Source organism: Balaenoptera borealis, assembly GCF_965194805.1.
Source record: "Balaenoptera borealis genome assembly, chromosome: 3".
Classification (NCBI taxonomy): Eukaryota; Metazoa; Chordata; class Mammalia; order Artiodactyla; family Balaenopteridae; genus Balaenoptera; species Balaenoptera borealis.
Genome location: NC_138866.1, coordinates 145,826,769 through 145,850,635, shown reverse-complemented (window position 1 = coordinate 145,850,635; position 23,867 = coordinate 145,826,769). Strand labels below are relative to the sequence as shown.

Sequence of the window (23,867 nt, the reverse complement as noted above, 5' to 3'; positions counted from 1 at the left end):
GACCCTGGGAAGTCCCAGGTTGTGAGGGATGGAGGGAGCGATGCAGGCCAGTCCCAGCTCAGCTCTGGAAAAGGGAAGGCACACACTGATTTTAAGAACGGACCCTGGAAACATCCTAAATGACCATCAAGATGAGCCGAGTTAAATACATTATAATACACCCACACAATGGAATGCCATGTAGCCATTAAAAATTATGACGTGGATTTATGTTGATTGTTATAGAAAGATACCTCACAATATATTTTGCTGAGGAAAAAAGCATGCCTCGGGACATTTGATATATATAGAATGATCCCCAAGATACAAAATTGTGAGAGACAGAGATGGATAGTAAGCATAGATATTCACCAAAATCATTAACAGTATAGATCTTTTTAGATGGTGAGATTTCAAATGATTTTTACTGTAGTCTTTTTATCTGTAATACGTGCATTTTTAAAATAACAAGCATATATTATCTTTGCAAGTGGGAAAAATAAAGCCTTTTTCCATTTGAAAATGCATAGATCAAACCAAACTGAAGGTGTTACCCACTCTTCCCAAAGCTAGTCCTGTTCAGAGTGTAGCACCTCTGATGTCTCATCCGTGTGTTAGTGACTAGTTACTCCCTCGCAGAGGAGTGGAGACATTTGTCACCAGTGTTAGAGACAGAAAAAAGCCGAGGAGGACTTTCCTGGGCCAGTTCCAGCACCTATGTGGGCGCTGAGGGCCAGAAGGCGGTCCCCAGGACTCCCCACCCCTCCGTTCCGTCTCGGCCCCACCCCTCCCTCTCCCGTTTCCACCCCCAGCCTCGTCTCCCCCGTCCTCACCCTCCTCCCGGTGTCTCCAGCAACTTTCATCTCCACAAATTCTATTCAGCAGCGAGTGCCTGAACTTTCTAATTGAGATCAGAGATAAATATAGTGGGGAAGAAGGGAGGGAGAAGGAGGAGGCCTAGTTTTAATTTGCAGCATCTCCCATTAATAACAACTTCTAATTAAAAAGTCTCTATCTCCCAGCCGGAGTCCAAGAGAAAAGTCTCCCCAGGTCTGTCTGGCTGGAACCTTTGTGCCAGTAAGTTCGGAGTGCGGATTTCTGCACCAGCTGAGCCCTCTCTGTCAGAAGCCATAATTAAGCTGGAAAAGAAAAAAAAAAGGAAAAAAAAAAAGGATGTCATCTAAGACCATAGGGATCGTCCCTTGATGCAGTCCTAGAAGGAGGCCGTACACCTTCCTCGGAGAGTGGTGCCTGCTGGGCCAGTCCTGTTAGAGGTGGCCAGGCCAGATGGACGAGGAGGAAGTTGAGGGGGTGGGGGACGTTTTCTGGAGCTGGAGGAGCTAAGTGTCACAGGAGGTTGGAACCAGTGAGCTCAGAGAGAGAGCGCTCTGCCTCAATCCAGGGTGCGTCTGCCCTATCTTTTTTTTTTTTTTTTTTTTTAATTTTTATTTATTTATTTATTTCTTGGGCTGTGTTGGGTCTTCGTTTCTGTGCGAGGGCTTTCTCTAGTTGCGGCAAGCGGGGGCCACTCTTCATCACGGTGCGTGGGCTTCTCACTATCGCGGCCTCTCTTGTTGCGGAGCACAGGCTCCAGACGCGCAGGCTCAGCAATTGTGGCTCACGGGCCCAGCCACTCCGCGGCATGTGGGATCTTCCCAGACCAGGGCTCGAACCCGTGTCCCCTGCACTGGCAGGCAGACTCTCAACCACTGCACCACCAGGGAAGCCCTGCCCTATCTTTTCCCTTTCTCTTCTCCCCCCATTTTCTCTACAGAGGCTCCATCCTTCTGTGGTTTGTGAGCCTGTGTGTGTCTGTGTGTGAAACGGGTGTGCTGGTGCTGCGGATGGAGAAGCGATGGCTGTTAACAGTCTAAGATAGTAGGATGTGCCATTTAGTATTGATCTAAACACAAGTACCAGTTTATATTTTTTCCCCAGAAACATTTTTATGCCTTTGCAACTTGCTGAACTGAAGTGGGCACTCAGTAAACAGCTGTGGATGAATGAAGGGTGGAATGAACATAAAGATCCTCTCTGAGCTTCAGTCTCATAGCCCACTGGTTACTCAGCGCCCCCACTTGGATCTTTAATAGGCATCTCAGACTTCATGTGTCTCAACTAAACTCATGATCGTCCTTTCCAGACCTGCCCCTCACACAGTCTTCTCCCATCTCAGTTGAAGGGAGCTCCATCTTTCTAGTTGCTCAGGCCGGAAATCTTGGTGGCATCCTTGACCCTCCCCTTTCTCTCACATACCACATCCTTTATCCACGAGGAATTCTTGTTGGCTCTGCCTTCAAAATATACCCAGCCACTTCCCCCCATGTCTCCTACGGTGACCTTGGTCCAAACCACCATCATCTGTCGAAACCACCATCATCTGTCTATCATCTCAATAGCGTCCTGACTGCTGTGCCTGCTTCCTCTCTTGTCCCCTAAAGTCCATTCTAACCCCAGCAGCTGGAGGAAGCCATTTAAAGCACAAGTCAGATGATGCCCCTGCTTTGCTCAGATTCCCTCCAGTGCCTTCCCTTCATCATCCCCAAAGCCTTACTGAAGCCTCAAGCCCCGTAGGGTCTGACCCCTTGTTACCCCCTCACTGTCTTCGTTCATTCATGCTGCTATAACAAAATACCATAGACTGTGTGGCTTATAAGTAACAGAAATGTCTCTCTCACACTTCTGGAGGCTGGGAAGTCCAAGATCAAGGTGCTGGCAGATTTGGCATCTGGTGAGGGCCTGCTTCCCGATTCATAGACAGCCGTCTTCTCAGTATATCCTCATGTGGTGGAAGGGGCAAGGGAGCTCTCTGGGGTCCCTTTTATAAGGGCACTAATCCTGTTCATGAAGGCAGCAGAAATCCCTCAGATGAGAGAGCGTTGAGACTGAAGATCCATTTGCAAGAGCTTCTAGTCACTTCCCAAGTGCCCCACCTCCAAATACCATTAGGAGTTAACATAAGAATTTTGGGGGTGAGGGGGGACACAAACATTCAGTCTGTTGCACTTACCTCACCTCCTGCTTCTATCCCCTTGGTCCTTCTGCTCCAGCCAGCTGGTCTCTTGGCCACTTTTTGACCCTGCTGGTCATGCTCCTGCCTTAGGGTCCTCATTCTTGTTCTTCCTCTGCTTGGAAGGCTCTTCCTCCAGGGGCCCATGTGGCTCAATCCTTCACCTCCTGCAGGTTACCTTCCCAGCAAGGCTGTTCTGACCACCCTATTTTGTGACCCTGCCCCACTCCAGCAAGCTATTACTTCCTTGTTTATTTTTTATAGCATTTGCCACCTTCTGATTTCTTTCTTATCTTATTTATTCCTCTTCCCCTCTCTCCTACCCCACTGGAAGGTGAGCTCCACCAAAGCAGTGATTTTTGCCTATTTTGTTCACTGCTGTTATCCCAGCACCTAGATCAAGGTCTGGCACATGTCATTGCTCGATGGATCTTTTGTTGTATAAATAATGATTAAATGAATGAGTGCAAATGAGCTAAAGTGTCAAGTGCAAGTCAAAGTTTACTTTACTGGGGACCATAGCTAAATTAATAACCCAACCAAGTCCTAGCACCTGGGAAGAGGAAAGCTGTTGTCATATAAGGAGTTTGGGAGTCAGTGGAACCTGAGTTTGAAATCTAGTCTTGTCCTTTGTGAATGTTTGACCTCAGGTATTTACTTCTCTGGGCCCCCATTTCCTCATTTATTAAAATGGGGGTAATGATAGGATATTCCTTGCAGGGTAGTTAGATGGAAACAAAACCGTGATCTAAAATAAATGCTTATCACTGGCCAGGCTTATAGCAAGTGCTCAGTACATGTTAGCTAGTAATGGTGGTGTGATTTTGTTGTCAACAGGGAACATCTTGAAATCAGCAGTGACAGTTGACCATGAGGAGGCCAGTGCAATCCTCCCCTGTAGAAAGAGGGGCTCACTATTAAGAAAAAGCAAGGAGACAAGTCTTGTCCAGCCCCCGCAGGAGCACAGTTCTGGGATCACCTTTCAAAAAATGAACATAAATTAATGGGAGCTGTTAAGAGGAGAGTGATCAGGGCAGTGAAGGTGAAAAGACTCAAAACCATGCCTTGTGGTGGTCACTGGCAAGAGCTGGTTGGTTCAGCACAGCGCTGAAGAAGGTGTGGTCTACAGCAGGGGTTGGCAAATTTTTCTGTAAAGAGCCAGATAGTAAATATTTTAGGCTTCTCAAGCCATATGGTTTCTGTCACAACTACTCAGCTTTGCTGTTGAAGTGTGAAAGCATCCATAGATGATACATAAATGAATGAGTGACTGTGTTTCAATAAAGCTTTATTTATAAAAACAGGTGGAGGGCCAGATTTGGCCCTGGGCTTGTAGATTGCTGATCCCTGGTCTACAGGATTCTATCATAAGATGGTTGAAGGAATGTCCGAAAGAGGACTGGACTGTTCTGAGGATCCTCAAGCAGGAGAAGTGGGGCTGAAGGATGGAAAATATATGTCTATAGATTTTGTTCCCTTTAAGGAAGTTGTTTAAACAGCCAGGGCTTCTGGCTCTGCACTGGACAGAAGTCTATAAGTCCTCATCTGTGGATCTGTTCAGACAAAAGTTAGGGCAACTTGGCAGAAATGTTGGAGAGTGTATTTAAACATTGGGTAAGTGGTTGATTCAATCTTTCGAAAGGGGACTTTCAAGATCCCTGATTATTGGGATATTCTAAGGTATGTGCATATTGACATTCAGGGAAACAAAGTCATCACAGATTTGGCACCTCTGCAATGAATGGGTCATTGAAATTTTCAGATTGAAGACAATTTTACTTTTCAATTATATCGCCAAACAGAATTTGTACACGGATCCATGGGTGAAAAACCACAAGAATGCACTGTCAACTTCATTTAGGATCTAATCCATCTCAGTACTCATTTGGGTCTCTCATGAAGGCCCAGGCACTAATCATAAACTCTAGTCACTGTCCTACTGATAAAATAGCATGAGGAATATATGAGAATTTCCTTTTTAGATGCAAGAATAGAAAACATCTGGCACAGGGGCCTCTACTCCCCTCAACTCTATGTATTTGAAAATATTGCTCATTGATCTTGACTCCCTTTCTTCCTGAACCTTGGCCTCAAAGAGTTAAGGTTCCAGAATTTTTGTAATAAGAGAGATTTAGGGCCAGCTGCCTACTTAGAATAAGGGTTAGGCTGTAGAATCAAAGCTGAATTATGTAAAGGAATGGAGGCAGAAATGATTGAAAACCCCAAATACCCCCTCCCCAAAGACCCTTCTTGGTCCGCCCTGCTCCACTTCCCCAGAATTCTTCACAACACATTGCTCCAGGCAGCTAGCACCAATTTATTGGAGGCAGCTGTTTGTCATCTCTGGCTTAGAAAGTTCAAGTGCAACAATTGACATTTTCTATAACCTCCTAGAAGTTGGATAGTGGACAGTAAGTTGATAACTTAAGTTTCTCTACTGAGCACCCTGTACAGAAGGAATCAGGAGGATGGGATCTCTGAGCATCTTTGACATCATGACACCTTAATAAGATACTGGAAATGACTCCAAACTTTTGGGTGCAGGCATATCCTTGGGTCAATACCCTGAGCCAGGTGCTGGCAAATGTGGGGTGACACCCATTCACCCAACCTTTTTCAGTGTGCTAGGACCACCTGTGTTTGTGCCCAAGTGAGGTGTAGGGCTGAAGGATGAGACCTTTGGGAGGGCAGGATTCTGGTGAAAGACTTGGAGAGTGGTGGTCTTAATGATGTGTCCACACTTCTAGCTGAATATAGGGTGGAGGCAGGAGACCAAGAGTGGGAGCAGAGATAGTCAGGATGCATATTTGTGGAAATGGGATGAGCCCAGTGGGAACATGTTTCAGGAGGGCAGCCCCAAGTTTAGAGGATTTGGGGGTTGAACTGGAAATAGCCAGGGCCCTGTCATAGAAAATGGTACCCAACATCAAGCCCCAAAGGCCAAGGTGACAACGTAAATGGTAGAATAGGCAGCAAGATTATCCTTTGGAAGGGTTGGTCGCACGTTGGAATTAGATATGATGGATGGATGAAGGAAGGTGGTTCTGAATTAAGGCAGAAATGGTGAAGGTGCTTGTGTTTGCATCTCACTCAGAATAAAATATGAAGACATCACCATTGTCCAGGGTTCCTTAACCTTGACGTTGTTGACATGTTGGACCAGATAATTTTTTTGTTTTGGGCGCTGTCCTGTGCATTATAGGATGTTTAGCAGCATCCCTGGCTTCTACCCACTAGATGCCAGTGGTCCTCTCCCCATTACCCACCTCCCACATTGTGACAACCACAAATGCTCCAGACACTGCCAAATGTCCTTGGGGGGCAAATTGCCCCCGGATGAGAACCACTGCATAGCCTGCCAGACTATGGTACACAGTGCATATTCTAGGGTGTAGAGGAGACCTGCCAGTCCAGACTGGGATGGGGGATCTGGAAGAAATGCCAAGAGGCTTGTGGGCCTGGAAATTTACTAATTTAAAAGCTTAGGACAGGTTCCCTTAGATCAAATTGGGTTCCATCTTCCTGACTTAGAGGTTTCGTCTTCGTCTCCTGTGCTCCCACTGTACATCACACATATTCCCAATAAAGCTCCTAATTTCTTGTATTGTCAATGTTTGCGTGCTTTTACCCCCATAAGACTTTAAATCCCTCTAGGACAAGATTACACTCTTTTATCTTTGTGTTGCCAGAACCTAGCATGGTTCCTGGCATATAGAAGTTGCTTATTACATGTTTTCCAAATGCATGAATGAATGAATGAATTAGTGATTCGGGGATTGCTCCCTGGCCCTCCAGCACCACACATGGACAAGAGATGCAGATCCTGAATTACCGACACAGAGCAGATATCAGAACTGGAAAATGATGAGTCTTTCCCCTCTTCTGGAAAAACATAAGTCAGCCTAGGAATGAGGTTCCTGAGTCACTGAGGGGAAATGAACCCAGGGTGGGGACAAGCGGCCTAGCTCGGGTTTGGGAACAGGCCAGGGAGGTCAAGTCGGGAGGTCTGACATCCTGAGAGCAACCAAGCCCCAAGTCCCACTCCCCTCCGCGCGGTCCACAGCAGCTGTGCTGACCACTGCAGCCTCGGCTCCCCCACTGCCACCGCTGCTCCCTTAGCCCAGCGCTGGGAGCACATCCACCAGTTAATGGACCTCTCGAAGGGGGGCCGAGCCAGGAGCCATCAGCACAGCTCCCTACCCAACAGTCTACTGAAGCAGTGATTTCAATTAAAGGACCATTACCATGAAATCCTATCCAGCCCCAGATCCCATCGGCCAGCGGGAGGCCTTTCTTCTCCCTGTCCCAGGCCCTGCTCTGTGGTTACCGAGCAGCCCTCTCACTGGGGCCCACCGCCTTCGCTAAAACACAGCAGCTGCTGCTAATAAACAAACATATTGATCATACAGATATGGGATGTCAGGGACTTAATTCACGAATGAAGTGAGCTTTAAGAGTGCCCAGTGGGAGCTGGCTCCGTTTAAAGGGCCAGCAGCTACCTGAGTAGCCTTGAGGTGGATTCCCAGACAGGCCAGAGAGGGAGCGTTTCCCTGACCTGTGTCCTGTGGTGCCCAGTTGGTGTGAAATGGAATCTTCTGCCCGATGGATACCACCTTACCTAGCCCTCTGCCCTTCTCCTCTGGGGCCCTCTTTGCAACCTGGAGATAGTCAGGTGAGGCTGCAGTGCTCTGAGAGTACAAGCACTGGGGCCAAGGCGGAGGAGGAGAAGAGGGCTTGCCCAGGCTCCCCTGGCTTGGGTTCTTGGGGTCCTGCCCTGATGATGGTGATAATGGCCTCAGTCCTGATGACCAGTCTCCACCAGGACCTGCTGTCTCACCGGAACGTACGGTATGAGAGCCCTGGGAACCCTGATGAAGGGTCCACTTTGGGGTACTGGAGTTCCTAGACATTCCTTAATGCAATCATTAAGTGAGGGGCTGGGGACCCAGGTTAAAGAAAATGTTGTCTTTGGCCCACAGGAAATTGATGGAGAAGCAAGCAAACAGGCGATTTGAATGCAATGTGGTAAGAGAAAGGGAGGAGCAACGTCTGGGTGGCTGTGGGAGCCGAGAGGCTCTTTGCCAGGGAAGCTTCCTGAAGCCAGTGGCTCTGAAGTCCAGATGAAATGGTTGCACAGCAGCGGTTGGCAGGGGAGGTGTGGTGGGCACAGCAGGTGCAGGGATGTGCCCTGCAGAGCAAAGGGGTGATGTTCTAAAGCAAGCCGGGAACACTGGGAAGCACACGCGGTGTGGTTCTGCTGGAGGATGAAGGATTAGGGTGGCTGGAGTGGAGGAGGGAGGGTGGTCGAGGCTGGAGAGGGGCAGGGGTCCAGACGTGGGGTCGTGTCTGCGGTGCTGAAAACTAGGCTGCAGTGAGAAAGCTCCTGAGCGGTTTGAGGCAGAGAGACAATGAGACGGCATTTGTGGATTAGAAGGATCACGGAAGCCCTGTGGTACAGAAAGACCTGGAAGGCAGGGAGGTCATTAGTGGTGAGTGCACAAGCTCAAGGAGAGAGGGTGCAGGCCTGTACCCTGGCGGCCTGGTGGGGGGGAGAGGAAGAAGAGCTTTGAGGATAACAACAGTCAAGCGTTACCCCGCCAGCGATGGGTCTCATTAATTTCAAACTTGAGATCACTTTTTTAAAGACCTGAGCTGAACTTTACTTGTGTTCAGAAATCTTTCTGCGGAGAGGGCCTAGGTCCCCATATCTATCAAACACGGCAAAAGCTGTTTGCAGAGGAAAACTTATAGCCTTAAATGCCTTCATTATTAATGAAGAAAGCCCCCTTCCCCCCAAAAGGGGTGGCATTAGGTAATCATCTCAAGAAATTAGAAAAGGAACAACTGAATAAACCCAAAGAAAATGAGAATAAAGATAAAAGCAGAGATTAATGAAATAAAAACGGAAGTATATTAGAAAGGATAAATAAAACCAAAAGTTTGTTCCTTGAAAAGTCTAGCAAAATAGATGAATCTGTTTTAAGAGGCTGCTTAAGGGGAGGGAGAGATATTGAGAGAAAACAGAGATGATATAAATTTAATTGCCTCAGCAAGAATGTGGAGAGGAAATTAGAAATACAGAAACTGAGATCCAAGAGCCTCCCGCCCTGTTCCTGCACCAGTAATGGACACGGCAGCCCTGATCCACACTTAACCCTCCCTTCCCAGAAGCCCGAGGAGACCAGCGATGTTTTATTAATGTGAGTCTCCTTACCATCATATAAAATAATAGTGACTCACATTTATCGAGCTTTTTTTTCTTCCTTTATGCCAGACACTATGTTAACTACTTTGTATGGATTTTATTTTAATCCTTCCAATAGCTGAACCAGGTGAATCTGTGCCTCATTTGACACCCATTTTACAGATGAGAAAATCAGATTTAACATGACAGAATAATTTACCCCAAGCTCCTACATCTCTTGAGAGGTGGAGGCAGTCAGTTTCGGGCAGCCTGACTCTTGGGCTGGTGCCCCAACCCTGTTTAACTCACACCTCTCCCGTGCACGACACCGCCCCTGGGTGGGCATGTTTGGAGGTATTAAGGGTGTAGGAGTAGTATCTGGGTGCCCAGACAGAGATGCTCTGGGCCCTGGGTTCCAGTCATGGTTTTGTCACTTAGATGCTCAACTTTGGGGAGTTATTCAGACTTTCTGGAGCTCAATTTACTTTTCTTTAAGGGAGTTGGACTGGGCCCCTATGATTTAGAAGTTATTTTATGTCTTTAAAAATGCTTCATATTCAGACCTCGTCACTCATTCAGACAAGCCTTGGCATTCAGTGTCAGTAGGAAGGTATGAATGTTCCAGAACTATGCATCTTACTCACCTTCCATCAGGGACGCCCTGGCTGCCCTCTGAATAAACAGACCAGGACAAAAACTGCCACAGTAGGTAGTGCCAGGGGTGGCATATGGCAGTACTGCCCGTAGAACTGGCAGCCCGGGCTCCTGTCCCAACCCCCAACCCACTCTGGCCCTCCTCTGGCTGCACCCTTCCCCAGGAGCGCAGAAGGACACACCTACCAGAACCCATACTCTCTTCTTCACCTCGCTACCTGGATGCCCGGAGCCCACTTCCAGGGCCTGTGTAGCCTCTGGCGCTGGGCTGCTTCCCCAGAATGAACCACTGGTATGTGCACCCCCCATTCCAGGGGGTGTCCAGGGGCACACGGGGCTGTGAACAGAGCCTGGCTTCGCTGGTCTTAGACTCCACAGGCAGGAGGGGACCAGGCCCCTTGTGCTGTGAGAATGAATGGGAGTGGAAAGAAAAGGGGAGCCAGGGCAGGGAACCTCCATATGAAGTCTTATCCTGACGTATGGTGCCCCAGATTTTGTTAATAGAGGAAAATTTAGTTGCGTGGTAAGCGTTAAGGCCCCACAAAAGACATATATAGATGTGAATTGTAGGCAAAATGACAGGTCACATTGAGTTGAGTCAAGTCAACTTGACGATTAGGGGGCCAGGTAAGTTAACACTCTTACAAAAAGAGAATCCCTCAGAAGGGAGACAGACTGCCTACAAGACGGGAAACCGGAGCTCAGGAGGCAAACGTAGGGAAACCAAAACAACAGAAATCTGTCTTAGCTTTCTGATCTCAAAACCAGCTCATGCCTCTGGGCCCTGACTTGAAGCTGACCAGAGCAGTTCTCTGATGAGAATCTGGCCCTCCAAAGAGATGTGCCAGGGTGCATTCACATCTCCATACGGTCATCAGCAAATATTTATGGAGCCCGCGCCAGGTGTGAAGCGCAGTGCCAGACCCAGTCCCTCCCAGAGTGGAAGTACAGCCTCATGGTGGAGGCAGGTGCTGGTAGAAGAATCGTGCAGATGATGTAGAACCGTGCTTGTGAGACATTCAGGGAGGGAAAGGGCCAGGGTGACCCGAGGCAGCACAGCACAGGCCCTGACCCAGCCTGGGAATCGGGGCTTTCCCAAGGAAGTGGCATTTGGAGGTGGGACAGTATGTGTGCAGCCTCTGGGGTGGGCAGCGGCCGGTCCGGCTAAAGGCAAGCTATGAAGGGGGAGAGAAGTACCTGGAAGGTAAGCAGGGGTCACAGGGGAAGAGGCAGCATCAGGAGACCCTTCCAGATTCGAGTTCACTTAACCGATTGCAGGTGAGGCCATTTCCTGAGACAGAAGGACACTGGAAGCAGTGGAGCTCAGGGCTGGGGGTTTGGGAGAGATTGTGAGTTTGGTTTTGGACCTGTTGATTCTGAAGTACTAAAAAAAAATTATTTTGAAATAATTTCAAACTTAAAGAAGAGCTGCAAGAACACAAGGAACTCCTGTCTCCCCTCCTCCCAGACTCTCCTAAATGTAGTTAGCATTTAATTGCATCTGTTCCATCACCTTTACTCCCTCAACAAAGACACTCTTCATTCCCATCATACAAGCTCCCTGGTCAGGAAATAAACCACAACCTGCATTCAAATGTCAACAACCCTCTCAACTAGGTCTTTTACTTTCTGGCCCAAGATCCCATCCAGGGATACATGTAGCACTTGGCTGCCATGTCGTTTCTGTCCCCTTCAGTCTGGAGCATTCTCTCAGTACTTCCCTGACTTTCATGGGCAGTTGGAAGCCTACAGGCCTTTCCTTCTGTAGGATGAACCTCAACCTGCCTTAGCGAGGCTTGCTCGTGACAAGACTCAGTTTTTTGTGTCAGGTTTATTGAGGTTTAATTTACATACAGTAACATTCATCCTTTTTAGTGCATGATTCTATGGGTTTTGACAAACACATAACCCTGTGTAACCACCACCACAATAAATAAATAGAACATTTCCATCCACGGCTGCTTCATGGGCACATGACCTGTGTAGTTACATAAGGCTCTGTGCTTTGAAGGGCCTGTGCTTGGCTTAATGCTGTCCTGTCACCATCTTGAAATAATAATTTTTTATCAAGGGGCCCTGCATTTTCATTTTGCACTGGGCCTTGCCAATTATGTCGCTGGTCCTGTTTCCCATCACCCCCAAAAGTTTCCTCCTGCCCCTTTCCAAGATCTTTGGCAACAATTGATCTGTGTTCTGTTCCTAGAGTTTTGTCTTTTCCAGGTGTCATTTAAACAGGATCATGCAATGTGTTGTTGCCTTTTGAGTCTGGCTTTTTTCACTTAGCACAATGCATCTGAAATTCAGATCTGTTGTTTCATGGATCCGTGGTTGGTTCCTTTTTATTCCTAAGTACTATTCTGTGCTATGGCTATATTGCAGTTTATTTATTCATTCACCAGTTGAAGGACACTTGATTTGCTTCCAGCATTTAGTAATTATGATTAAAGCCACAATAAATGTTCACATACAGGTTTTTGTGTAAGCATACGTGTTCATATTTCTTGAATAAATAGTGATAATCAATAGAGTGAGATTGTGGGTTGAATGGTAAGTGTATGTTTAACTTTATGAGAAACTGCGAAACTGTTTTCCCAAGGGGCTGCACCACTTTGCATTCCCACTAGCAATAGATGAGAGGTCCAGCTGCTCCACATTCTCACCAGCACTGGGTATTACCCACATTTTTATTTTAGCCATTTCAGTAGCTGTATAGTGATTTTATTTTGCATTTCCCTCATGACTAACGTTGTTGGACATCTTTTCATGTGCTTGTTTGCCATCTGTATATCTTCTTGAAGTGTCTGTTCAAATCTTTTGTCCATTTAAAAATTGGGTTTGGGGGGCTTCCCTGGTGGCGCAGTGGTTAAGAATCCGCCTGCCAATGCAGGGGACATGGGTTCGAGCCCTGGTCCGGGAAGATTCCACACACCGTGGAGCAACTAAGCCCCTGAGCCACAACTACTGAGCCCGTGTGCCACAACTACTGAAGCCCACGTGCCTAGAGCACATGCTCTGCAACAAGAGAAGCCAATGCAATGAGAAGCTCACGCACCACAATGAAGAGTAGTCCCCACTCGCTGCAACTAGAGAAAGCCTGCGCAGCTATGAAGACCCAGTGCAGCCAAAAATAAATAAATTTAAAGAAAAAAAAATTGGGTTTGGGGACTTCCCTGGTGGTGCAGTGGTTAAGAACCTGCCTGCCAATGCAGGGGACACGGGTTCGAGCCCTGGTCCGGGAAGATCCAACATGCCGCAGAGCAACTAAGCCTGTGTGCCATAACTACCGAAGCCCGCGCGCCTAGAGCCCATGCTCCACAACAAGAAAAGCCACTGCAATGAGAAGCCCACCCACCCCAACAAAGAGTAGCCCCCGCTCGCCGCAAATAGAGAAAGCCTGCGCGCAGCAATGAAGATCCAATGCAGCCAAAAATAAACAAACAAACAAACAAGATAAAAATTGGGTTTGGGGGCTTCCCTGGTGGCACAGTGGTTGAGAGTCTGCCTGCCAATGCAGGGGACACGGGTTCGAGTCCTGGTCTGGGAAGATCCCACATGCCGCGGAGCAACTGGGCCCGTGAGCCACAACTACTGAGCCTGCGCGTCTGGAGCCTGTGCTCCGCAACAAGAGAGGCCGCGATAGTGAGAGGCCCGCGCACCGCGATGAAGAGTGGCCCCCGCTTGCCACAGCTAGAGAAAGCCCTCGTGCAGAAACGAAGACCCAACACAGCCATAAATAAAATAAATAAATAAAATTTTAAAAAAAGAAAAAATTGGTTTTTTTTAAAATTATTAACCTTTGAGAGTTTCTGAATGTATATTCTGGATACTTGTCCTTTATCAGATACGTGTAACAAATACTCTTTGTCCTGATGCACTTTTGAGACACTCAAGTGGTTAGAGCTAATGAACAGAGGAAGGTTCTGGGCTGGTGATATGAAAATGTGACTTAACTGGTGTGTAAATTGGAATTGAAGACATGGGCCTGGGTCTGATTGCCAAGGAAGAAAGCAGAGAACTGAAAGAAGAGATAGCTTAAGACTGAGTGTTTAGGAATAACAAAATTAAACAGCCAATGGAATGGGATGAGCTAGGACAGGAGATTGAAAAAGAGGTGTCACAACTGTAGGAGAAACCCAGGAAAGAATGAAGCCACGGAAGAAGAGAAAGGAGTGTTTCAAGAAGAAAGGAATGTTCAAGAGTGCTGGACGCAGTTGAAAGATCGAATAAGATGAGGCCTGAAAATTAGCCTTAACAGATTTAGAACATGGTGGTCACTAATGACCTTAGCAAAGCTATTTATGTGGAGTCACAGAGCAAGGCCGGTATTCACACCACACCTAATGACACAGCCATGACACTTAATATTGGAATGATTAAGTATTGATTGGTGAATGGCTACCACCCCAGCCCACTGGCTGTTTCCCTGGCTCACCCTTGGACCTCCTCATGATCCAGTAGCAAAGTCAACCTCCCAGCCAGCAGGGGATCTCTAGGATTCTGCTAGAATCTCTAGGACTCTGCTAGAATTCTGGGAACCCAGAGCAGGGCTCTGCTAGGGAAGATGATTCCTGTCTGCAATGTAATTGGGTGTCCTTCTCCCCAACCCCGAGTCTCATCCCCCTGGGACTTCATGAACCATTATTCATGTTTCAGACCCAAGAAAGTTGTATCTGGGGTGGCATCCCTGACCTTGTCCTTCCATCTGCCCAGCTGCACTGGGTCAGGATTGGGTCAGACAGCCATGTGCTACTTCCGGAACTTAGGACCTCACATCCTTACCTATTATTGTAGGGGCAATGAAAGTGGCAAATAGATTTTCGTTCATTTTGTTTCTCAAGGGGTAGACTGTTTTTGTACTTTGGTATGTATTGATTCTGGGTTCGAGTAGTAAGTGTACTTTGAGATTTTTAGTTGAAATATAGTAAACAATGCTAGAAATATAGATAAAATGGTAATGAATCAAGTTAATGTGTCTAATTGCGGCATACCATTAAGGAGAGTCTTAGCCCTCAGTCTTTTTTTTTTTTTTCAGCCCTCAGTCTTTAACTTAAAAGTCTTTAACGCTACCTAGCTTCTTAATGAACTTACAGCATTGATGCGGATCATTTTTCAAAGTATTTTAGGGGTACTAGTTCAAGGACAATAGGCATGAAGCTATGATTTGACCCACAATCTCTGAACACCGTCCGTAATACAAACCTGGTTGTGTTGATATTAGGGTTGTTTGATTTAGGCGTCCTGGGATTGCGTCTGTTTTTAGGCCTAAGGAAGGTACGGCTCGTGAGTGTAATACGTCTTTGGAGGAGCTTAGTATTTGGATTGTTATCTCTATGGGTAATACTACTCAGTTGTCTACTTCTAGTAGTCGTAATTCCCCTGGTTTTAAGTCTGATGTTGGGATTATGTAGGAGTCGAAACTTAAATCTTCGTAGTCAGTGTACTCATAGCTTCAATACCACTGGTGACCTACAGTTTTTACAGTAAGAGATGGGTTATTAATCTCATCCATCACATAGAGGATTCATAGTTATGGCAGGGCAATTAAAATCAAAATAATAGCTGGTAAAACCGTCCAGATGGTCTCTACTTCATGTTCGTCTATTGTGCTGGCATGTGTTAGCTTAGTTGTTAACATTAGTGAGATAATATAAGGACCAGGGAACTAATTAAAAAGACAATTATTAGTGTGTGATCATGAAAATGTAGTAATTCTTCCATGATGGGCAATGTTGCGTCTTGAAATCCTAGTTGGAAAGGATGTACCATAGAGATATACAGGATTTTCACCTGTGACTTAACTTTGACAAAGTTATATAATTTTTTACTAATATCTCATTTATAGAGAAAGACATAATGGTTATGGTGTTGGCCTGAAACCAGTAGACGAGGGTTCGATTCCTTCCTTTCTTAGTCATTTTAGGTTAACGTAAGGAGGTTCTTCAAATGCGATATGGTGGAAGACATCCATTTAATCACTCTAAATTTCTGGTAGTTAATTCTACTGTTAGGACTTCTCGTTTGGATGCGAATGCCTCTCAGATAATGAAAATTATTAACATGACTGCTGTTAGTGAAATGAATGAGCCTATTGATGCAATAGTATTTCATGTTGTATAGGCATCTGGGTAGTCAGAGTATCGTTGAGGTATACTGGATAGACCTAAGAAATGTTCTGGGAAGAAGGTCGTGTTGACGCTTACAAATATGATTACGAAGTGGATTTTTGCTCATGTTGAGTTGAGTGTATACCCTGAGAATAGTGGGAATCAGTGCACAAACCCTCCTATTACAGCGAAAACAGCCCCTATTGAGAGTACATAGTGAAAATGTGCAACTATGTAGTAGGTATCATGAAGAATGATGTCTAATGATGAGTTAGCTAGGACAATACCTAGCTAACCTAGGTATCTCACATCCCTTCCTTCAGACTCTCTTCAGACCCTCCAAACACGGCAGTCCACCTTTGCCCACCCCTCACAAGTGATTTTTCTCCGCCTTATGAAGTACTGCCCCCACTTTAATGACTGACGGTTAGTAACTCTTCCAGGGTTGACTTGCCAAATCCTCCCAGGAAGTTTTTCCGCCACCTCTTTCACTAGAAAGAGAGGGAAATGCAAGCTTAATTCTCAGTGGAGCCTCTTTTTACAGAAAATATTTGCTTTATCCCAAGGGGAAGGCCAAGTTCCCTTTTCTGAGTGAATTTTCTGTCGACTTCCATGTAGCTCTTTGCTCACACTGACTTACAAATTCCCAAGGTTTCCTTCCCTCTCTGCTCGCTTTCCCCATCAAGCAAAGGAAGGAGCTGTACCAGATAGTACAGAAGGCCTCCTCCGGCTCTGACTTACAGAGACTTTGTCCTTTGTGGTTTGCATCCACCCTGAGCCAAGGACACCCAGGCACTGCCATCGTCATCGTCCACCTGCAAAAGCCGCCTACACGGGATACCATCAAGGGAGGCCACCGTGGTCTTGTGGTGCTTCAGTTGCAAGGTTACAAAGTACGGATGGTGGCAAATAATGCCTCCTCATCGTTTTTAACCTTTCTGAAGAATGCCTCTGTGCATAAGCCAGAGGATTTTATTTTAAAATCAATTGTGCTTATTGTGCTCTTTGGAAAAGTAAATGAGAAGCTGGGAAGAAAGAAGTGGGATCCAGGGCTTATTAACACAAAGAGGTTGGAGTGGAGTGTGGTTACACGGGCCTGCCTAGCCCAGACTGCTATTGTCCTGGAGTACAGGGTTAGCAGCTGAAAACCCCAAGTGGTTGCTATGGGAGAAGAGAGCTTCTCACGCCACAAAAATGTACCAGACATATGTGGGCAAAGCAGCTGTCTTCTATTAGCCTCAGGCGCCCTGAGAACCTCCATCCCTATCCTAGGGAGAATGGGGCCCTCGTCTCACGGAAGGACTTTTAAGTCACAAAGATCAGATATCCAATCCAAGTTCAGCCATTTACTAGCTCTGTGGCCTTGAGGGGGCCACTTGACGTCTCTTCTGTACAATGGAGGGAGCAACACCCAGTGCGTGGAGTTCAGAAGATCATGGGAAACTCGGGAACACTGAGCCAATGGCTTGTAGGGGCCCGTGGCTGTGAAAACCCCACATAGGCTCATTCCCAGGGTAACATGTGTATTGCAGGGGCTGGTAACCTGAGAGAACCAAGGCAAGATCTGTGGGTACGAGAGGGGTTGTAATTTTAGCTCAGACCCTAATCAGTTCTGCAGCTGCCTTGGGCAACTATGGCATTCCAGTGACAACACTTGGCATAGTGGAAATGCCACCATGCCTGGCTCCGAGGTATCTGTGCTCGGTTCTCTGTAGAGCCACAACACACACACACACGCCACACCATCTGCCCACGTCCCCAACTCACCACTCAGGACCTCCTACTGCTTTTCCAAACCCACTTCCACATCTTAAAGGAGAAAGGAAGGGAACTCTTTCTATCACTTTTGCAGGGGGAAACCATGAAGAGAATGGTTGGTATTAGACTCTGTACTGGGACTTGTTCATTTTTACTAGTTACATCACTATACATAAGGTAACACCTTTCTAATGCATGGCACAGAGCAGGCTCTCCAAGAGGCCAGCTAGCTTTTCCTTCTTTTTATTTTTTTGGCCCCTACAGATCTTGATATGAGTAGGGCTGGTCATTTGCCAACCTAGGCCTCAATGATGGCAAAGAGATCTTACTAGAGAGCCCACATCCTCAGTTTTGTCCTAATGACTTGCATTTATCTGTTCTGCTCTTTTCTAGGGCTCTCATTGTAACATAAGTCCTAATGGGACCAAAGGCAGAAGGGGGGAGTGAGGGAGAAGGATGCAAGAAGGATAACTGTTTCTTCTTGCTCATCAGAGATTATTCATGAGGTTTGATCCATTGGGCTTAGGGGTCATTTTCATCCCCTGCCTGGTAAGAGGGGTGCGAGTGAGGGCAGAGTTGGGATGGGGAGCAGATGCTCGGGGGATGAGACTCTGGCAGGGAGACCTCAGACCAGGGGCAGTGTCGAAGGTTCTAATTGTTCTGGGGACCAAGGCCTTCTTCTGAGTCTCTCTTCACTAACATGGACACCTTCTCAGTGCTCTGTCATTGCACCCTGTGTGGATAACACCCCCTGGAGTTGTGCAGCACGGAAGCCCTGATGCTCATCATTCCTCAAACTCCAGCTACAATAGACATCACTCTGTAAGTCTGCCATTTCTGCCTGCCGTATGGTTAAGCTTTATGCCTGGAATGGCCTTTCAAAACTCATATCAACACTTGCTACCTAATATTTATACCATTCTGGACCCCAACTTCATTCAAGAAGCAATTTCACATACCTAAAAGACATTCATGCTCAACTTTACCCAGATAAAGACTGGTTGGGGCAGACACTGATGGTTGCCTAACTATCAGAACTCTCTGCATCCCAAATCCTTCTTTGTTGGTAGAGCTAGACTTCCACTATAAGTGTTAATGTCACATACTCACATTCCCAGGCTCCTTTGCATCATGAATATCGACAGCGGGATCTAATCGTTGCCAATGGAAACTAAGAGGAAAAGTGCCAGGAGGTTTCTGAGAAATGTTTTCCTCCCTGATGAAAAGAGGAAGGAGGAAATGTGTGTTTTTCTTTCTATGAACATGGTTGTGTAAGGATGTGATGCCTGGAACCACAGCAGTCATCTTGAGACCATGAGGAGATAAGCCTGAAGAAGATTGACGATAATGGAAGAGTAGAAGGAAAGAAAGAACCTTGCTCTTTGATGACATTGTTAAACCAGTAGTTAGACCTTTGAACTTCCATACTTCTGTAATTTGTTAGGTTAGGTAATTAAGTGCCTTTCTTGGTTAATCTTTGTTGAGTGTTCTGCCACATGCATCCAAATCATCGTAACTGCTATATATTCATCTTCCCATCTATCACTATGCGTGTGTGGAGCTGTGTGGTGGGGGGAAAGGAGTACTGGGTCAGGAATCTAGGTATTAGTTCCAGATCTTCTACTACCTTCTTGTGGCAAGTCAGGGATTGGTAAGAAATAGCTTAGAGGGTCAGGCTGGACCCCTATTTTTGATAGAACTGGAGTGAATTCAAGAACCAGACATCAGGGCACAAGGTCATTCCCAGTGTGCTGAGCAAAGAGGGTACAGCATTACCCTCTTGAAGCATTCGGGGAACTACTCTGACCCCATGCCCACCTAGAAGATGACATTCAAATTCTAGACACCTCTAAAAGTCCTTCTTATAGTGGAGTGGAGCTCTGAATAGGCTATGTGGCTGGCTCTTCTTGGCTCAGCGACTGGCCAGGATGAGCCTGCAGTTGGCAGGGTTTAGAACCCACACAGGACATAGAGGAAGTCTGAAAAGGCTTAGCTGGGGTGTGGTCTGAGACCATTGGCTAAATTCTGATCTTTGCTTTTTAAATTTTTCATGCTGTCCCTGCCCTCCATCCAGCTGGCCATGAAAAAGTTGTCTATGTTATACTTTGTCAGCTCGAGCTCAAATTACCCTTTGAGAAAACATCCTCGCCTAGAGCAGGAGCTCTCCCTGCAAAGCCAGGACCTTTAAAATTACATCTGCCAAATGGAGAACACCTTTTGGAATCACAGAGCATTAGAGCTGGGGATGCTGAGGCCCAAATAGGAATAGATGATTTTCTAAGGCTACCATCTGGTTAGTGGAAAAACCTGCCTCGGGTCAACATCCTGGACTCCAAGTTTAGTGTAACCTCCATGACACTAAATAATACATGGATCCATTTCTTGGGTGCTGAGAACAGCTGAAAAAATGGACATGAGGAAGTGTGCTCATGAAAGCTGGGACTGAGGGCAGACATTTATCTAAGTATCTTACCGCCTTGGGATTTTTATTATCTTCCAAGACTTGGGCTCAAGTCACTGGGAGAAAGATGATATCAGAGCTTGAGAGTTCTCAGATATCCACATAAGAGGCCCTCAGATTTTGCTGGGTGCATCTCTTTTAGGATTAATTTTTATAAGATGACAGTGGATCCAATTTGCTGTGGCATGGATGAATAATTGACCTCTGGTATTTTCTGAAAATCAGACACCACTCATTGGTGTTCCATCAAAAGCAGTGCCGGTCTTGCCATTAATTCTGGTGATGATTCTCATTTTCAGGAACCATGCGATAGGTAGCTGATGGGATCTTTTCCCCTGTTGAAGTGGTTTACAGACAAAAATAATTCAAGAAGTGCTGTCATTCTTTGTGCTTTGTAGGTCACTCAAATGAAAATTTAAGGACCAATGAAGCAATCCATATTTGTCAGGGAAAGAGCAGCCCCTGATGTTAAGAAGTCCTCGGGAGGATAGGTTGAACTCAGAGTGACTGGAATAACTTACTCCAGTATGCTTTGAATACCGATGGCTCTCGTCTGCTGTGTGGAATGTAGATACACCTCCACACAGTCATGTGCTTATGACTGTAGCACCACCCACAGATTCACACCTATACCTGCAAAGACTTCCAGAACTGGGACATGGTGTGGTGAAGAGAAAAGCGCGTGGACCTTAGAGTTAAGCAAACCTGGCTCCAATTCCAGCCCACCAGCTGATTGTCTAGAGCTAATCTCTTTCCTTCTCTGGGTCTCAGTTTCTCCATCTGAAAAGTGGGGATATTATATCAACCTTTCCCAGTTTCAGTCAAGATTAAATGAGATCCCTTAACAAAAAAAGTGCATAGCATACAGCAGGGCTTAAATAAAGGCCAATTTCTTTTCTTTTTTCCTTTGCCCTCACAATCTACCAGCTGCTTGGGGAAATTTGGTCTCCACCCACCCACCCAAGGTCCCTGGAAGTTCTGCGTGTCAGAAACTTCACAGTCATGTGGTAAAGACCCAATGCAGCGACTAGAGAAGATACAGGGAGCAAGGGGCCTTCCTTGGCTCTTCCCATCCCCTTAAGCAGACACATCTGCTTCTCGGCAAAAAGCAATCACATCCCTCTTACCCCCAAAGGGAACCTGACTTCTGAGACCTTTTTAGGTATTGGGTATCAGGGTAATAATAATAATAGCTTCCATCTCTTGTGTTTTTACTATGTGCCAAGCATCACGTTAAGTGCTTTATGCGCTTTCTTTCCACAGGCCTATCTGTGGTGCAGGAACGGGCAGCCTCAGTACAAGGAGACCCCGGCCTGGAGAAGTGAAGATCCTTATTCAGAGCTACGCAGCTAAGAAGAACTGGGGTCAGGATGTGAGCCCCAAACAAAACCTTCACTCTTAATCAAGGGTCCCAGTAAAACGTAAGTCCATCCACTTTTTCATTGGTGTAGCATGTATTGTCTTACATTTATTGTCAATATTTCACTGGCATCGATAATGTGCATTTTAAAATTTCAGACTCTAGCATAAATCACACAGGTATTAGATAATGTTTGTCTCCCTCTCTCCCACTTGTTAAAATACATGTTTATAAATTATAGATAAGCGCTACTCAAAGTGTGGTCTCAGCTTCACTGGGGATCCTGTTAGAAATGCATATTCTCAGGCTCCACCCCAGCCCTGCTGAATCAGACCGGGATGCACCCAGAGATCTGTGTTTTAACAAGTCTCCAGGTGATTTGGAAGTGCGAGACGTACTGGTATGGATATTTCTTAGAGCCGCTAGGTATACAGGCATGCAGGAAAGAGGAGAATTTAAATCCATCTTCCTCTGATTGGCCCAATCAGCTCTGGGAGTTGCCCGCATTGTGTTGAAGACCTTGCGAAGCTCCTGTTTTGTGAGGACCCAGGACAGGCCTGTTATTTTGCTGAGAGCTGATAAATGGAGAGTGAACCATCCGTTTCTTCTTTGACCAGGATGCTCGTCGTACCCCTTTCATCCAGCAACAATGGCAGCAAGCATGGCCACACTCTGAAAGATTTAAATACTCAATTAATCAATGGAATATTCCATTAGTGGGATAATCAGTTGCCATTGCCCTGATCTATAGTTACATCTCAGCTGGGCCTCACAAATTGATTCCTGATGAAGTTCTAATTGACTGGACCATCTGATAAAGGGCCGGTTGGAGTTTATTGAAATACCGGTGAGCAGTCCCTGGGGCTGGGGCCTTCCTTAGGGGAAGGCCGGGGGAGGGAAGAGGGGCAGAGGAACATAATTTATGCCCAGTTCTCACTACATCTTCTCTCCAATACAATGTTTATGAGTCCCAGGTGAGGGATGTGCACTCACAGCTGGAGTACAGGGATGAGACAGCCTCTCTGAGCCCATCCCCTGATCTGGGCGGCAGGTGGCCAGAAAGGAATTTGCCCAGCAACCCTTGGGGCGATGGTTTTCAAACTCGCGTGTGCTTGAGAATGACTCAAAGAACTTCTTAGAATGTAGAGTCCAGGTCCTAGTCTCAGGCATTCAGACTCTCTGGGTCTGGGGCGAGGACCTAGGAATCTGCATTTGATCAGTTTCCCATTGATTCTGATACAGTGGTCTCCAGGCCTCCCTTTGAGAAATTCTGCCTTAGGAGCTGGTAGCTCAGAAACAGACTGTGTCTCCAGGGCTCTGCTTCCCCGGGGGGATTCGGGTTTCTTAGGCTTTTTGTGTGGGAACAAATGTGTATGTGTACTGTCAAAGGCTCCCAACCTTTTCATTGCCTAGCACCCCTTTCATTATTTTTTTCACTTATTTTGAGTGATTTTTCCTTTCAAATAATCTGCTACCCTACTGCTAATGGATTTGCCTTCACATTTTTATTACTCAAAGACACAAAGTATGTAAAACAGTATAGTATCACCTTTATTTGTTTCATTCACTAATTCACTGGCTTATTCTCAGACGTCTTTTAAAGATTATGTGGCAGGCATTGAGGATATCTTTTTTAAAAACATGAAGTCAGGCAAATATATGGTTCCCAATTGCAAGGAGCTCATACTCCTTTGGGGAGACAGGCAGGAAAATGAAATGCAGCATTAGAGGTAAGTATAGGACCCCGCTATGGGACTGCAGGTCATTTAGTAGGTTTTGTTGCAGGAAAAAAATATATGATACCCATTAGGTTTTCTGGAAATTTGAAAACAATTCCCAGATCTCTGTATCTATCTTTGAGAATTCCCTCAGCCCAGAAAGTCCTGGTGATGTGAAAGCCTTGTCAGCTAAAGATGCCCCTGGGTGGTCCATGCGTGTGCATGGGGATGCCTTTTCTTGGTTCTTCCTGGGGGGACCTGAAGGCACTGGGTAGTCTTAGGAGGCTATATTTTGACATAAGTGGTACAAAGTTCAATGTATCTAAAAAGGAGCTTGGATTTGTCCCTATTAAGGAGGGAAAATCACTGTAGAATTTCATGCTGGGGAGAGCCATGATTAGATTTCAGATTTCCTCCATTTTCGATTTCTTCTTTGCCTTCTCTCCTCCTGCTCCTCTTTCTCTCCCCCTCTCTTCCTTCTCTCTAAATACACTGTTCTGTATATATGCAGCTTGAATTTGTGTTTAGATAGAAATGTTCAATGTTCTCTCTGTGAAAATACATTCTGTTGTTTTGGATGATGTGGGACAGAGTTTGGAGACTCAGAATGTCTTAATCTGGCCTGGGGCTATTGAATGT

At 46.2% G+C, this 23,867-nt stretch overlaps 1 protein-coding gene across 1 annotated transcript in view; it reads left to right on the top strand.

Annotated features, from left to right (window-relative positions):
- The window catches only part of LOC309625794 (uncharacterized protein), a 146,139-nt gene extending 123,112 nt beyond the window's left edge, over window positions 1-23,027 (top strand). Inside the window, exon 6 of the mRNA XM_082385832.1 lies at window positions 21,414-23,027. Within this exon, the coding sequence (XP_082241958.1) occupies window positions 21,414-21,552 (139 nt within the window). The 3' untranslated portion in view covers window positions 21,553-23,027. The remainder of the gene's footprint in view (window positions 1-21,413) is intronic.
- The last annotated feature ends 840 nt before the right edge of the window (window positions 23,028-23,867 follow it).